Raw genomic sequence first — 17,767 nt, forward strand, 5'->3', positions numbered from 1 at the left:
AAAGGCACAGTAATGTGAACACTCAATGTCATGCTGTTTATGGCATTCTATTATAATGCAAAGCAAAACCGGAAATATGGTAGATATCTAGTTTACAAGCTGTTTACACTCTAAATTGAGACGCCATGTTATCATCTGCACATATGCTTTTTTCTTGCATCTTCTAAGGCAAATACAGTATATTGTTTCTTGGCAATATCCATAAAGTATTACCAAAGCCAAGAAGTTTGCATATGATGCATTGTCATTTCTCTCAGCTAGTCAAGGTGATGTCCTGGTTGGGCTCAGAAAGCAAATAGGAACAGGTACACAGCAATGGCATCTCAAGGTCCAATCAGACCCTGCAGAATTACATATACTTGAATCATTAGTTAGCTGTATGTTCTGGAATGACAAACTGATCCAAATAAATTCAGCAAGCCCTATGCCACAGTTAAATAATCTTGTTTCTTAAACTGCCCACTTCAAAGCGTAAAGAGAGCTTTTCTCTCATAAAGGGCAGGGAAACTGTGACTCTATGAAACCACTGGGGTTTGTTTGTTTGATTTTACAGGAAGGCAATTGAAGAAGGCTCATTGCTCAGTAGAACTGCTGTGAAGTTAGGTTAGCAAGCAGCCCATTGTCCACACAGTTTTTTCAATGTCTTGCATGCATTTCAGTCTTCATGGGTAGACGGTCTAACAGTCATCCAGTGTAATCCACTTCTGAATTAGGTGACATTTTTATTCTTGCTGTAACCGTAGTAAAACTTGCTCTAAGGAACCACCTCCATAGGTATTTTAAGCAACTACTTTAAAGTACCCCCAAGATTTCCAGTACCATCTTCTCCAGCCTTTAGTTAAACCATCCAGGTTAGGCAACTATTTTTACTGGTCCTGGAAGTTGCTTATGATAGTTTCAACTTAATGCCTTCACTCCCCTGAAATCAAACCTATCTTTTTGTTGTTTAGCTTCCCACCTGCCTCACGGTGGCTTAGCATATGTGGATGATTCATTTATTCTTTGCGTTGAATTGTTTGATTACTTTTTTCTGTCTCTATCACCTTGTTTTCATTTTCACAAAAACTTATTTAAACTCTAAGATTCTGGGTGAATCATCTATAACCTTTCTGTTTGTTGGAGATCTAGTTATTATTAGATTGTTTACTTCTAATTCTGATGTTTAATTATGTTTTTCCTTCTGCCGTTGGTACAGGTGCAGCAATTAGATGGCATTAAGTCTGTCTCAAGTGCATTAAATGGGCTTGTTATTGCCCTCTGGTATATTTTAGGTGCTATAAATAAGTCCCTTTTTTTTCTTTTTTTTTTTTTTTAATGGATTGGATTGAAGTTGATGAATCTTTGGTGTTCTTCTGCTTTAGTACTACTGAGAAATTTCTTGCATTACATATCTCCAATATCATGGCTTATTAACCAGTTCAGTCCAAACCACCCTCTTCCACTGAGGTTGAAAAAGCCAGATCTGACCAGAGTTAAAAAAAGGTAGATGGTGCACATACACACGCATGTGCTCACTCTTTATTTTAATGTACATTTCAATGTATTTACTTGCATTTTGCAGCCCCTCCCATATAAAGGGAGCTTGGAGAAGTGGTTTAATAGTCAACTTAGATAAATGAACCTCAGCAAAGGGGAGAGGGGAGACAGTTCCAAGATTCCCAGGGCAAAACTGGTTATACGAAGTTGTTTGTGAATGTACTGATCTGGTTTCCTTGGCAACAACTGAGATGAAGGTTGAGAACAGCAGTTGCATTAAGGGAGCCAGTTCTATCTATGACAGCAAGGAAGACATCAGTTAATTCCTAGATTTAGCAAATGAGAACCCTCTTTTGAGTATGTTTGTATATAGGAGAGTGAGAGAGTAATCATTCCCCTAGGATTTACAGGAAAACAGTCTATTCCACATGTAGACCTCTTCTGGGCAAAAGGAAGTGTCAGCTGCTCTGCAGCACCATCTCCGGATCTGAAAAGAGCTTTCTGAAGATCTCTAGATCCCAATGTGGGGACAGCATGGACCAGGGCGGGGAACCAGGTAGGCTATGTTCAGTCCCTGTGGCAATGAGCTGAGGATCGACAGAGGAGTTAATGCAGTCTCAGACTACATTAACTCTCAGCTGCTTCGCTCTGTGCTACAGTATATGCGGTGTATGTCACTTGCAACTGCTTTTAGTGCATATTTAAATTTCTAGGAGTCTGGCTAGCTGCAAAGCTGCTGCCATTTTCTGGTGCAGCACATTGCAGAGGAAACATGCATCATGCACTCTCCTGGGGAATCTTATTTTTGTTTCTTTTTATTGTTTCTATTTAGAACTGTGGAATGAAGTCAATGGACATAAGTAAAAATTACTATAGAGTACATACTCCTTAGTGGAGTGAACCAGACTCTGGGGTAATGTTTCAGTGCTGGTCAGGTGTGGAACTCTGAGAAATAGAAATTAATTATGCAGCGTGAGTAGAGACCATTCATCTATGTTCTCTCTTGACATTCAGAAGACATAATGTATTTACTTGATTTAGTGCATGAAGCGTAACAAAGTAAATTTACCTAAGACTCCAAATTTCAGTGAGCGGTTCATTCAGTCCTACCTGAAATAACATTTGGTTTAGTAGTTAAACCTTGTTACAATGAATACTTCATTTTATAAAATATATATGAAAGTATGTTTTCTTTTCAACTCTCCTGTACTTAACCATTGTCAAACAGACATGTATTTTGGTCCAGTATTTGCAACAGAACTATTCACTGACCACCAGGGCAAGCTCTAGCGTTTTTGCCTCTCCAAGCACCAAAAAAAAAAAAAAAAAAAAAAAAAAAAAGTCACGATTGGCGGCAATTTGGTGGCAGGTCCTTCTCTCCGAGAGGAAGTGACAGCCCCACCGCTGAATTGCCGCCGAATGGCCAGATGTGCCGCCACCCTCTTCATTGGCTGCCCCAGGCACCTGCTTGCTACACTGGTGACCTGGGCCAGCCTGCTGACCACTGCAACATGAACGCATTAAGTACAGAAAGAGGGGCACAAAAGCATCTACAAATATTTGAGCAGTCAATGACCTTGGGGATGCAAAAGATGATGCATAATTAAGAGTAACAGAATGAAATTAAGAAAAGGGAACTTAGGCTGGATAACCAAAAAAATATTTCTTGGCAGTTAGATCTATCAGGGAAGAAAAAGTTCCAGCCATTGAGACAGAGAAAATTAAACTGAACAAAGAACTAGAAAATCAACTGTGAGTAAGACTCCTGCACTGGCAGATGACATAGGTGTCTTCTGTTACAGTGCTGGCTGGAAGCTCTGAGGTGCTGCAGTCCCCTGCCCATCATATCCCTTGCCCCTACCCCTATCACAACCCCACCATACTCCCTGCACCCAGGCTTGGGAACCGGTACACAGAAAGCTGCCTGTCTTCCATGCCTGTGCAGGGAAATCCTTGTATTGCTCCCTGGAAAATGGCTTTTAGGATCTCTTTTTGTGGCTCTGTGCCTTTTATGTGACATAAAGGGACCAAAGGGGAGGGGGGATCTCACCCTGGATTTTCATCACAAAAACAAGCCATTTTCAGTTGTGGAAAATCAGAAGTTGTTTTCTGATTAAATCCACCCAAATATCAATGAAAACTACTTGTTTTCTTGCAAAAAGTTCCATTTTTGTCAAAAAAAAAACACCATGATTTTTCATCAAAAAAAACTTCATTTGGCCATTGTGGACAACTTTCTTTTATTGCTCAGAGACTATCTCTAGCCAGGAAAGACATTCCCAGAACACAGCCTGGTATGGAGAGAGAGTTTCATGTTGTTACAGTGTGTCTGCGTGTGCTTGGTAGGAGGTGTGTGTGAGGGCGTGCACATATTTCTTTGAGCTTTTCTTTATTCCCTTTTTTTCCTTTCTTGTGCTTCTCTCTCTCCTTCCTTATTCTTTCTTCTGCTGTGGGGTGAGACTACCCTCCTTCACTCTTCATTAGTGCCATTTTCCTTTCTTCCACCTTACTCAATTTTTGTACTTTATTTCCTACAGTGACTCGGTGCTCCCACCTTCCATCTTGCTCTGTCAGCTCTCGCCCATGGATAGAGGAGGGCCTGGTTCAGGCATCCACCCTCATGCAGACCTGGGGGCCTCACAAAGGGGATCTTAACAGTATTGAACGTTAAAAAAGGACAATTTAAAATATGAAGACCAAGCAGATTATTAGTGGCTTTTCTAACAATAACTCAAGTGATTAGTGCAGTGGTAGCAGACTGACATTTTTGCTCTCTGTCTTTATAAAGCACTAGTAACTCAGGACTGAAATGTTGAATTCTTGGAAACAATGTAGATGAGGTAAAATACAGGAAATTCTGGCTGTGGCATTGAAATTAATCATATTAATTTTACAAAAGATAAATTAATGAGCCTATGGTGATATGTGTGCCTGTGCAGAGTGTTCACATACTTTGAAACACTGTTAATGGATTCATTTAATATAATGGACCTGAATGGGGAAGCCATTTCAGTCATTTACTTCTAGAGAGCAAATGCTCTTCCCAGACTGTAACCAAGGGTTTGGAAATTCATTTTTTTATTTAGTTATCAAAAGTTTTTCCATCATTTGGAAGGTGCACACAGGCTTATCTAATATTTAAAGCCTCTTTATGAACTAGCACAGCCACTAAAGCAGAGGGAAGGACCCTGAATAAATATTAACAGAATAATTTAGATGGGTACCGCAGTTAGAAGTAAAGCTACCACTGAAAGTCTTTCCAAATCCCAAGGAATCACTTAAACCTAGAGTCACAAAGGTACTTAGGTGCCTATAAAAATCACAGGAACACCTTGCCATTACAAAGCCTGAGTTAGGCATCTAACTCCTTAGATGGTGAAGGGGCAATTCACAAAAGCCAGCATACTAGGCAGCATGCCACTGCGAGGGGTGTGTACTAAGCCCCACCCCTGTCAGGGAGATAGGTGCTGAAGTCCGAAGCTTCACAGCTGAGACGAGTGCCTAAAGTGAATTGTTGCACACAGCAGGAGGAGAGGGAAGACCTCCCTTGTAACTTTTAGTCCTGTGCTCAGGGTACTCAGCTGCTGTTTCCTTCACAGAGAGATGCTGAATGCAGGTTTATTTGAACAAGTGGAACTTTATTAAACCCTCCAGGCAGCTCTAACCTTATTGCTTCCAGCCTAACTCCCTGCATTGCTATTGTCCAGTCAATAATAGTCCCTCCAGGAGACAGGGGACCTCTGATTGCAGTTCTACTGGTAAAGATACACCTGGTTCAAGTCCCCTCGCTTGGAAATTGAACTGGGATCTGCCACAGCACAGCTGAGTGCCCTAACCTGTGAGCTGTGAGCTAGTCTGTTGTGAGTGGCCTCAATTTCTCCTGTAGAAGCTGTTCTACTGGGGATAAATAAAGTGTTATCACAGAAGGGGAACTCAATCATGGCTCTTCCACATCCCAGGTGAGTGCAGTAACCATTAGGCAACAAGTATCGGGATATCCATGTTAGTCTGTATCCGCCAAAATAACGAGGCTAACAGATTTATTTGGGCATAAGCTTTTGTGGGTAAAAAACCCACTTCTTCAGATGCATGGAGTGAAAGTTACAGATGTAGGCATTATATAATGACACACGAAGAGAGGGGCTAACTAGGCAACAGTCAGCCTTGTGTGTACTCAGCCAGTAACTCTTATTTATTCACAGCGGAACAACTTCAACAGGAGAGATTGAAAGAGTCTCACAGCTGAGAGATGGCAAATCCCTGTTTAAATCCTCTCTCCTCCTCACAAGTAGGCAGAACCTGAAGCAAAGTCTCTTCCAATGTGAGTAACCACTGGACTAAAAGTTAGATGTGGGCTGTCCTTCTTCCTCCCCACACCATTTTGTGTAAGCATGCCTATAGAATCTGAATCACTAGGTGAATTTGAGCACACTTACCAGCTAGGGCCCAAGCAAGCTTGGTAGAGGAACGCCTGTCGTCCCCCAGTTCATGTACCACTCTAGGGCTCAGGCATCTGGACACTGAGCATGGAGTTGCAGTGAGCATGTGAAGATGTGGAAACATAGATGCCTAGGGAACTTCTAGTGCAACAATTTAGGTGCCAAGAGAGCTTAGGCACCTATAAAGTCTGGAGGTTTCTGAGCGGGGGGATTTTGAATCATAGTCAGGCCTGATTTGGAGATTTAGGCTCATAACTTGTATTTCTCAAAATACAGCCAAGTGATCTTGACTGCACTTGTGGTTCGATATTAAAAACGTTCACGAGACCAAATAACCAAGCTGCAGTCATTTATTGTCTAAAGACATGCCGTTCACTTTTCACAGGAGTGCTGCCACATCATGCATGTGAGACTACATAGATACAGTAACCTCTTTACAAGTTAGTGAGCATTCTGTGTCACCAGAGACTAAATTTAACCAACCAGCTTTTTGTTTTGTTCTTCTGGCACCATGGTGTATCTTTCCTTTGCTGTTTTGGGTACTGTATTCCAAACCAATGTTCCATGCAGGTACTGCCATACTTGTACCAGGACAAATGACAACCTGGTACAAGGTTGCCTTTAACAGGTTTCCTGTTTTCCAGTGCCAAAGCTGACTTTACCTTTGCAAAGTGTTGTAGGATACTGGGCATAGGCGAACAGAATTACAGGAAGAACATGATATATGTCAGGTAGCCTAACTACACAGCAGTCATATTTAATATCATGTAGACAGTATTAGTTGTGTATAACACTTATTAATGTGGTGCATGTGTGTATATATAATGTGTTGGTAAATAGAAGGCAGTTAGAGGCTTAAGTCCTTTTGTGAATCTAGCCCAGTGTAGTATTGCTATTAGCAGAATAGGGTTGTGTGCTGTTTTACACAAGTACATAAACAGGTAAAAGGCACCCAGCTATGAAGGGCAGGGAAGGCATAATTGTGGGATGAGAGAGGGAATAATAAGAAAATCTAGGGGAGAGCACTTCCCTCTCCTTTGTAATCAGGTGTCTTCTGGACATTTCAGGGGCTTATTTTTCTTGTTTCCATTTTTCATTTATTTTCTCCCTCAGCACTTCTATGGTGCTCAGTACCACAGAATGACTATGTGACCTCTCTAGCATTTCTAATCCTACCAACCCTCAGACACTGGAGTAGGCAGGGGAGTTTAGTAGTTGAATATTAACCCACACGGTGCTTTCAGGAAGGATTTGAAGACGTACACTAGACTTTCTATTTGATAAACAGATACAGTGGAGCTGACCACAGAAACTTGGAAATAAGACCTGCCAAGTGAAAACCTGAAAAATCATTCGAACATCCAGAAACTTCAGTCATTTGTTTTCTCTGTCCAGGTAATGTGAGGGTCTAAGCATATTTAACACATAAAACTGATCTTGTATCTAATGGTGGTCCTAATAGAAAATGTAAACCTTTTATTGAACACTGGAAGCATGTGCTATTAGGACATCTGACTATCTTTACATATAAAGATTAAAGGAATCTAATCATCATCATTGTATGTATCCCAGGGTTATTGAACAGATGCAGAGAATGACTTGTGATTCACCTTCCTATTTTCTCTAGGTCAGAGATTCACCAAGCAAATATACTTGAAGATGGATTCAACTCCAACTCCAATAAACCCTGAAGTTACTTGCTCTTTGCTAAATATTAGCTTTTGTTCAGCCCTCCTGATATCTGAAAAATATTTCCTCAAAGACAGACCTCTATTTTAACCATTGATCTACCACAGCCATCTGCAAATATCTGTCCATGGCCTTTTTCTTGCAGGCAAGATGAAATAATGACAACAATCAAAGAGTTAACAGGAAGACTTTTTGGCTCTTCCTTCTCCTACTTCAGGTTTGTCAGTGATGGCATGCAATGACACTCCCATAGACAGCGATGTTGCTCTCAATGAGAGTATCCCATCCATAAGCTCCGGTTACACAGCTCTGCCTGCCCCACTCAGGATATTGTTGGTAATAATAATGGTATTCATGATTGCCATTGGACTTTTTGGTAATGCCATTGTCTGCCTCATTGTCTACCAAAAGCCAGCCATGCGTTCAGCCATCAACCTGCTGCTAGCAACTTTGGCCTTTTCTGACATCATGCTGTCTTTGTTCTGCATGCCTTTTACTACAGTTACAATTATTACAGTGAACTGGAACTTCGGGGCTCACTTCTGTCGGATATCAGCTATGCTGTATTGGTTATTTGTCTTGGAAGGAGTCTCTATACTCTTGATCATTAGTGTGGACCGCTTCTTAATTATCGTTCAACGGCAAGACAAGCTGAACCCTTACCGTGCCAAAGTCATCATCGCCATGTCTTGGGCACTGTCCTTCTGCATTTCCTTTCCTTCAGTGATTGGATGGACATTTGTGGAAGTACCAGCCCGAGCTCCCCAATGTGTTCTGGGATACACTGAATTTCCTGCTGACAGAGCTTACGCCGTGATGCTAGTTGTGGCAATTTTCTTCATCCCTTTCAGTGTCATGCTGTATTCTTACCTTTGCATTCTAAATACTGTGCGGCGCAATGCCCTTCGGATCCACAACCATGCCGAGAGCCTTTGCTTGAGCCAGGTGAGCAAACTAGGCCTCACGGGACTACAGAAGCCTCAGCAGATGAATGTGGACATGAGCTTCAAAACCAGAGCCTTCACTACAATTCTCATTCTGTTCATTGGCTTTTCATTCTGCTGGCTTCCACACACCGTCTTCAGCTTGCTCTCTGTGTTTAGCAGACAGTTCTACTACAGCCCTTCTTTCTACATCACCAGCACCTACATCCTGTGGCTGAGTTACCTCAAGTCAGTGTTTAACCCTGTCGTCTACTGTTGGAGAATCAAGAAATTCCGTGAGGCCTGCATGGAATTCATGCCTAAAACATTCAAGATCCTTCCTAAAGTGCCTGGACGAACAAAGAGGAGAATACAGCCAAGTACAATATACATCTGTAGTGAGAGCCAGTCAGCTGTTTAGGAAGAAGCTGTGGGCCAGTGAGGGAAAAGTTATGAAAGGATTGGTTAAAGTAGGCAATAGTTCATTTCTACTATTTACTTTCTACAGTTGTCACAAATCTTTAAAAGGATGCTGTGCTCCATTGTTCCGTGTGTTAAGATTGCATTTCTAACTTCCCCCAAGCTTACAAATAACTCATTAGTACTGCTTGAATTAAAACCACTTGGTGCAATAATGTTGCAATACTAGGTGCCATGTAAAAATATCACTTGTGACCAAAAATATAGTCCTTCTAATAACAATACATTGGTAACAGCTGAAAGCCTATAGCCTCCTTTTTAAAAAAATATAACTATTGTTTTCGTCACACAGCTCAAGTGGAAAAAAATACAAGAAGAATAAAAATGTGGGAGAGTCGTAAGTCTAGAGTACCAAGCTCTAGAACATAAAAAACAAAAACAAATGTTTTTAATTCTGTTCATTGCCAAATCACGGCAGAATTTGAATCCTCATCTTCCTGTGCAATGAGACATGAAACAATTGTTTTGTATAGTGGTGTAACTGCAGTGTCAGATTGAGTCTGTTCATCTTTGATTGTCATGTGTTCACAGAACTGCGGCACAGAAAGGAGGTGACTGGCCTCAGGCACACCGTCACTCTATGGCAGAGCAGAAATAGAGTGCTGAAGTCGTGGCTTCCAATCTCACGCACTGACCTGTAGCCTGTCCATCTTTTATTTCTTCTTCAGCATTCTCTCCGCTCTTGGTTACACACACTCATTTCCTTGTGTGTTCATCACTCTTGCTTGACCTAGTCCTTTCTCCCCCTGCAGAGGCCTTTGTTTTCCAGTTCTACTTCCCAACATTTCCTCTGTCACCGCCCTGTCCTGGTCCTGTCCTACTTCCCCAGTTTGTCAAGCTGGATCCTGTATCTCACCAAGACTGGTCCCTTCCCACATGCCATGCACATTATCTCCCCGTGATCCTGTCCCTGGGGTAGGGAATGTGGTGGTGTTGCTGTTCAGGGCCAAGAGGCACATGTACCAAGAGGTAGATGTACAACAGAACCCATATGAAGCAGCCAGTGCTGGTTAGCTTTTCCTTCATGCTGACTGCTGCAGTATGCTGCTCTGGGGGATCGAGATAGCAGGAAGAGCAATGAGGAGGGAGACAAAGGAAAAAGTCTGGACTCCCTAGTGGTAGGAGGAGGAACAGCAAGGGAAACCTTATTTAGTCCACATGACCCTGTTTATGCATATCAGCTGGGGCGGCTATGTGATTGTCATGCCAGAAGTGACCTTTAAATTGCTCAGCCGTGGTGCATTCGTTAGTTTGCAGTAACCTGTTTTGTTAAAGATTCAAATACACAAACTAAACTGCTCTAAAGCAGTCTCAGTGCTGCTAGTCCATGCAGTCAAGACCAGCATCCTCTCATGATCAAAAGCTGCTGAGAGAGCAAACCATCTGTATGGAATGCTGCCTAGTATTCCTGTTTCTCACAACCTAAAGCCATCTCCCCTCATGTTAGGTACATAACTGGGATTGGCAGATAGTTTTTAAAAAATCCCATTTTCCCCCATCATCTCCCCCCCCCCCGAAAAGAACAATTTAAGCCTTGGTACAATAATTCAAGAAAACATCTGACATTGAGGGAAACTATTGATGAGTGATCAAACTTCAGTGGAAAACCATGTGGTACAAAATCTTAGTTATAGAAAGACTACAAAATTACTACTAACTAAAATCCGTCAGAGGCAGCCCAGCCTCAGGGTCTCTCAGCTCTAGTACAGAGGTGTCCTTTCCAGTATCCCCTCTCTTGGGGAAGGTTGCATAAGTACTGAGAAACAATTATATAGTTAAAATAAAATGGCTGCAATGTCTAATTTCAGGGCGGCTGTACAGTTAAAAAAAAATAAAAAAATTTCAATTACCATCCTGTTAGAGTGGAGGATACGTTTAAAATCTATACCCAATTAAAACTACAGGTTTGGGGAAAAGTAGGGTACTCCAAATTATCTGAACATCATTCTAACATAGGGGTTAATGTTAAGGTATAATAGCTGATGGCCTGAAAACCTCACATTTTTTGCAAGGTAGCACAGCCAAAGCTACTCTACAGTTGATGCAAATGCAAATTTTTCATGGCCAGACTAGTTCCAGCCGTCAAAAACAAGTTAAGGACCAATGCTAAGGTCTTTTGGAACCAGTGGACTTTTCCAAATGCACATCATATAAGTAGCAAACAACAATGTGAAACGACAATCACATTGACCCTATCAGCACACTGCACTGCAATGCTGTGCATAATGATGTGATTGAGCAAATTGTAGATTGGTAGCATGTATGACTCTGGCTCACAGGACAAGCTAGTAAAGGTGACATCCACAATTTTGAGGACATTTGGTTGACTGATTTGAAAATGCCAAGGCATGTGCGTACATAATGCAACTGCAGTTGCAGTGTCTTCCTGAAAAGTTACATGTGCTATGACTAGGAAGACAAAGCCACTTTCATGTGTCTGTAACAGTCTGTCCTCTCTAGGTCTGTGGGGTGATAGACATAGGACTTTCAACAGCAAAGCAAAGGCTGCCACCATCTGAGCTAAAGCAGTGACTAGCGGGAGCCTGCTCTCTCCTGACAATTGAGATAGGGACATGTTACAGCTAATGTCAGCCTAAAAACGAAACCTTTTTAAAGGGATGCATTGCAATGAGGGGCATTTTTAACAACCAGCTAGGTGTCCAAGCCACTGGCAATAATTGGGATAGACTATCAATTATTCCGCTTATTTCATTGAGCAGGTCTTTGCGGGAACTTTGCTTAACTAAGGCAAAGCTGGGCAGGAGGAGACAGCTATCACATGGAATGTGCTGAGTCTATGTCCTCACCGATGTGCTGGGGTAAGCATCCCTTGAAAAACAGGAAAGCTATCTATATTTGGCTTCTGGGTGTGTGTGTGGGGGGGGGGGGGGGAATGGGGGTGAGGCATGAGACTGAAGATTGCAAAAACAATAGTCTGTATAACTAATGGCTTAAAAAGTGCTTGCTTAATGGTTTTTCTTTGCTTGATATGTTGTTTACTAATAAAAATGGGGTCGACAGGTCTGAGGAATTTGGATTTGACCTTCTGGACATCTCTTGAAATCCCAGTGACAGGCGGATAGCTGGCCACTTGGACCTTGTTGTTTGACCACTCGCGACCCCTCCAAGCCATAGGTATCTAGTGTTTGCGGGTGCTGTATAACTGAGGATGCAAGTTTGTCACAGAAATCACAGATTCTGTGACTTTCTGGGACTTCTGCAGCAAATGGTGTGGCTGGCCCCACTGAGCAGTCTTGGGCCGCTGTGCTCCCTCTCCTTGCCAGCAGCAGCAGGAGAGTGGGTGTAGGAGGCGGGCCTCAGGGTTGGGGCTTGGGAGGGGGTGAGGTCTCTGGGAGGTGCTTACCTCAGTGTGGGGGGGTGCCCTGGAAGTGGCAAAGTCCCTCAGCATCTAGACAGAGGCGTGGCCAGGCAGCAGTGTGTGCTGCTTCTGCCTGCAGGCACCGCCCCCGCAGCTCCCATTGGCAGTGGTTCCCAGCCAATAGGAGCTGTGGAGCCGCGCTTGAGGTGGAGGCAGCACACAGAGCTGCCTGGTCACACCTCTGCCTAGAAGCTGAGGGATGTCACAACTTCCAGGGAGGCACAGAGCCAAGTAGGGAGCCTGGCAACCCTGCCAACTACACCCCCTCCAACACCAGCAGGAGTCCCAGGGCGCACACCACCACCTGCTCACCCATTACTCCCCCCCAGTCCACATGGGCCACCCATTCCAGGACCTGCAGTGCCCCTGGGCTGCCTTCCCCACCCCACGATTTAGTTAGGAGTATATAGTACAATCCTGGACTGGTCATGAACCATGAATTTTTGTTTACTGCCCATGACCTGTCCATGACTTTTACTAAAAAACCCTGTGACTAAAATGTAGCCTTATGTACAGCCTTGTGTTTGTATGTGCTTGAGACTAAATAAAGCAGAGACTTCGAGTAAAGGCAGTCTGGTGCGAGTGCTGGAGACTATTAATAAAGTGAAGGCTTTAAGTAAAAGCACTTGATTTTGTGTGATTTATGCCAGCCATATAGCAGAGGGAGGTACTGCATCTCCCTTGGTTTATTTTCTGCAACCATGTTGCAGAGAGTAAAGTTACTGAGCACTTTGGGTTTAGAGAGCCCCAGATAACACATCTAGAGGCCGCAGTGAGGACGGCGGCAAGGAAGGAGACGGTTGACATAAACAGTTTGTTTTGTTACAGTAGGAATTAGAGGACAGCAGGACAGGATCACTCCCTGCACTTCCTATGTTGTAGCTTGCATGTCAATTGCCAGAGCTCAGGTCAGTGACCTGGCTGACTGAGAACTTATGGCCAAACAAAAGGGAACTTCTGGAAAGATGGAGACATTTGGCATGGTGTTAGGGAACAGCTTGACTGATTTTGTACAGAAACATGGTAATTATTTTTGGACATTCAGAATCTTTACCTGCCCTGGAGCTCTGTAAGCAATGGGGAAGCTGGGTCCAGATGGGAATGTGGGTGGCAGTGACAGTATTAGACAAAGAGAGATTTTGGTAAGGAAAGGGTATGAGTTAGAAAAAGTAAAAGCCAGTGTGAAAGCCGAATCAGATCCCCTCAGAGCAACCACGTTGCCTCAGATAGCACAACAGCAAGCATGCGACAGTGAGAGAGAGAGAAAGACAGGTTGCAGCAGGAAGTATTTGAGTTGCAGAAGCAGACTGATAGTAGCGAGGTTAAAGCTTTACTGAAGAATCCCAGGATAAGAGCCAGGCAGATCATGGGGAAGGTAAAAGACACAGCTGTGCTCTCAGAGCCATGTGGGACGAGCAGAAGGGAATAGCGGCTGCGATTAGAGGAAGTCGTAGTCTGGGAAGGGTCAATGGGTTAGAAGAAAACCCCAACTTATATCCTCCTTATGATGACGACGACAGGGATGGTCCCATGAGCTTCCTTTTCCCTTGGGCTCTACTGGGTAGTCCCTGTATAGTCCCTTGTGTGAAACACTGGCAAAGTTGCAGAAGTCCCCACCCATAGCCTCCATAATAAACACCATAACAAGGAAAATTGGGCCCCAAGGGAGTAACCAAGGAAGGGCAGCAGGGAAATCAGTTGGCCTGTTAAAGTGGAGTACAGCTTTGGGATGGCTGGCTAGGGTAGCTGGCATCTCTGATCTCAATCTGGCGACTGTGGTGGCTTTGATCAGGGAATACATGATCCCAGAGGATTTTGCAGGGCTCTCATACTATTCCTGGCATCGAGAGGAGAGTGGGGTTGGCACCTGCTCTTGCAAATTAATATGCCTGGAGGATTGGCAACCCTAGAAGGTGTCCAAAGGCAAATTAATTTGCAAGAGCAGCTGACACCCCCGCCTCTCCTCTCAGTGCTATGATAGGGACAGGAGCCCTCATTGGCCTACAGCAGTGAACCGTGGCCAGGGGGAGATGCAAGCGGCCGGGGCAGGTAAACAAAGCAGCCCGACAGGGGCTTTCCCTACACAAGCAGCGATCCCAGTTTGAGAAACACTGCCCTAAGCGAATGAGGGCTGATGAATTTGCTGAGCTTCAGCTGGGTGCTCAAAGAACAGTTAAAAGTTCAAGAGGCCACTCGTGGGGAAAAAGAGAGGGGAGGGAAAAGATGCACTCAGACCAACATGGGTTTGAATAGAAGTTTATAGATTTAGCTTAAATATCTAGCACTACTCTCCCTATACAGGGAGGAGAGAGGTTTGTTTTGCTTTACATTTTAGAGTAGTAACCCTGTAAAAGTTGGAAGTCCTTCGAGACGATGCACTCCTGTGTGCTGTTTTTGCTGGCCTGGGTGTCGTGATCCTGCTCCTCTGGGGGTGTGAATTCGGAACCTGTGTTGGAGGAATGGGGAAACTTCCCGTGGATGACAGTCGTATACAAAGCAAATGACACAGTGAAAATTAATGTCAACCTTGATGACCAGAAAAGTTTGGAGCAATGCTGCCACTGCCACCTGAAAGTGTTTACATGTCCATGGGACAAAAGTGACTTCTCCCTCAACCCCCCTCCAGATGCCGCAATGTCCATCTGCTGCAGGAAGGGGGAAAAAAACCACCAATATGGATGGGTGACAAATGCTATTTTTTTTTAAGTTCTTTCCTCATCTGTAAATGGCTGTGCGTTCATTTATGGACTTACATCCCTAAGCAGACAGTACCAGGGGAAAAAACCAATTCACTCTAGGCTGAAATAATACCTTTCACCTCCAGACACTGGGCACCAAAGTCTAAGGAAGGCATGCTTACAGCTAGTGCCACCAGAAGGGGAATGGAAGGTTATCTTGCTCTGCATTTTGGAGGGCCCAGGTTCTCAAAACTCAGTGCTGGATTTGCAGTGCCAACAAGATCAGTGGCTGAGTGTCAGCTGAGAGTGCTGAACTTTTGCTGGATCACAGCTGTGGTGCAACCAGGACTCTTTATGGGGATGACCACAGCTACGTGAAGGACCCCTTTTTAAGAAAAAGGTGATGACCTTCGAAAAGGGTACTGACAATGGGCATTTTAAGCAAGCAGGCAGGTTTCCAAGCCCCTGCCAATTATTGGGATGAACTATCAATTATTACGCTTATTGCATTTAGTGCTATGTCTCATGGTTTATTTCCTAATACAGCCTTGCAGAGAGTAAAGTTACTAAGAGCTTTAGGTTTAGGGAACCCCGGGAAACACAGTGGATTGAAGATGTTCATTACTCTGCACAACAAAACTGCATTAATTTCAGATCCCCACTCTGCACAGAACAGAGTGGCCACCACTAACAGCCCTCACAGCAAACATTACCATAGGGGTAGGTAGAAAAAGCAGACCATGTGCCGTGAGTGAGCAGTACAGAGGATTTAAACTCCAAAAGCATCTTTACTTTGTTGCTAAAAAGTGAACCAGAACAGCATTTTTTAAATTTCAATTCAATGCACAAGCCTCTTTCCATAAGAGGAGATGTTTTAAAAACTGAACTGTGGGGAGATTGTGTGTGTGCGTGTGTATATATATATATAATATATAAAAATAAAATATACATACACACACACACACACACACACACACACACACACACACACACACACAGCAAATGGTTAAGGACCTAAAAGTCAGGCTGTGGAGAAAATCGTATCTTTCTTTTATTTCTTTGAGTTGAACAGAGAAATTAGCATCATGGTGTAGATACTGTAATGGCAGGAGACCAGGTCAAGGAAAGAAACTCTTGGAGGTGAACAGACCTGATTCTAATATTAGGAACAATTACACACTTAGGAAAACAAAACAAAAAAAACAGAGCTTATTTCTGACAGAACATAAAATGTGTCCACGCATATTCTGATTAATAGCTGCAGATTTCTGAAGGACTGACTGCTGAGAAAAAAAATGGAATGGACACAGCAATTTGCCCCAATTTCTCTTAGCCTGTCCCCTTCTTACCTCCTTTTCCTCTCTCCACTTTTGATATTGAGTTTAAGTTAATAAGCAAGTAATATGCATGAAGGACTGATTCTTTTGTTAAAAGTAACTCCCACTTTTCCTATATTTTTCTTCTTCCTACACTACAGATGCTGCCTTTTCCCTCTTATAAAGATAGGATTTGCTACATCAAAAACAGCTATATCTCATATTCAGTGGCAGGGGTAAGTATATCTAATGCTTCTGAGAGAGGTTAAAACGCACCTACCAAACTGTACAATGAATACCAGGGAGAACTCTCCTCCTTATGCAGTTAGTTTTAGGTCTTGAAGCACAAGATGCTACTACTATGGTCAAGATTGCCCTGTCCTTTTACATTTTCAGTTTATTATTTTAGTGGTAACATGTTATGTAAAGACACTTAGTTGTTCCTCAATGTATTGTGCTTTAATATTCTCCTAGTCAAGAGCAGAATAATGAGTGATGAGATTTCACAGCAAAGAATCCTGTGGCACCTTATAGACTAACAGACTTTTTGGAGTATGAGCTTTCATGAGTGAATACTCACTTTGTTGGATGCATGCCAAAGCGGCTCTTTACTGCTTTTACAGATCCAGACTAACATTGCTACCCCTCTGATACCTGAGTTTTCACAATTCCCTTTTATTGATAAGAGCCCAGCAGTTTTTTTTAAATAAGTTGTACCAGCTTTGTAATCTACTATGTAATTAATACCACTGCTGTATCTTTTTCAATTTCAGCTTTTTGCGTTAAGGAAGCAAAACTGGATAGTACTTTGGATATTACTTAATATAGTGTAATGTTCTATGTTGTTTTCCCTTTGAATAAAATGATCCTTGGTTGTATTTACAATGAGAAGTTTAAACTGTGTATTATATTTAAGGTGTCAGATGGCACACATATAGTGAAGCAATGAACTCTAGCATACAGTACAGTTAAAGGAGTAAGTCCTGATCCTTCAATGAGTACATATATAGTCAGTCTTATTGGGCTCCCTAGTCCAACATTCTCAAGATAAAATAAGCAAAGACCAATGATCATGAACATAGGCACTGCCATACCAGATCAGACAAGTGGTCCATCTAGTCTGGTATCTTGCCTCGGACAGCAGCCAGTAGCAGAAGCTGCAGAGGAAGAGGTAAAGGAACCATAAAATGGGACATAATTCTGAATAGCCTGTACATAATCTACACTTCTAACATGCTCTAATCCAACATAGGTTAGTTTAAATTCTGAAGTAGGAGCTCACACCCCTTCCTATTTTTATCCTAATGTAACCCTAGATGTTCCTATCCATTTAGATGTCCAATCCTTTCTGAATTCTAATAAGATTTTCAAAGATACCTTGAGGCAA

The 17,767-nt window shown here is 42.8% G+C and overlaps 1 protein-coding gene across 2 annotated transcripts; it reads left to right on the top strand.

Annotated features, from left to right (window-relative positions):
• The first annotated feature begins 1,894 nt into the window (after nt 1-1,894).
• Nucleotides 1,895-16,626, top strand: GPR45 (G protein-coupled receptor 45). 2 transcript variants are annotated; one of them, XM_050922643.1, is made up of 3 exons: nt 1,895-2,032; nt 7,543-8,997; nt 16,542-16,626. In XM_050922643.1, exon 2 carries the CDS (start codon nt 7,833-7,835, stop codon nt 8,946-8,948), a length of 1,116 nt encoding a protein of 371 aa, XP_050778600.1. In that variant the 5' UTR covers nt 1,895-2,032; nt 7,543-7,832; the 3' UTR covers nt 8,949-8,997; nt 16,542-16,626. The 2 variants fall into 2 exon arrangements, with proteins under 2 accessions (XP_050778600.1, XP_050778591.1); XM_050922634.1 differs by lacking the exons at nt 1,895-2,032; nt 16,542-16,626 and adding an exon at nt 5,760-5,797 and having other exon boundaries at nt 7,543-9,213.
• Nucleotides 16,627-17,767: the final 1,141 nt, after the last annotated feature.

This window comes from Gopherus flavomarginatus, chromosome 1, assembly GCF_025201925.1.
Source record: "Gopherus flavomarginatus isolate rGopFla2 chromosome 1, rGopFla2.mat.asm, whole genome shotgun sequence".
NCBI lineage: Eukaryota > Metazoa > Chordata > Testudines > Testudinidae > Gopherus > Gopherus flavomarginatus.

Bases quoted from the DNA above. Each gene is read 5' to 3' on its own strand.
- GPR45 (XM_050922643.1), top strand. From the start codon at position 7,833: ATGGCATGCAATGACACTCCCATAGACAGCGATGTTGCTCTCAATGAG.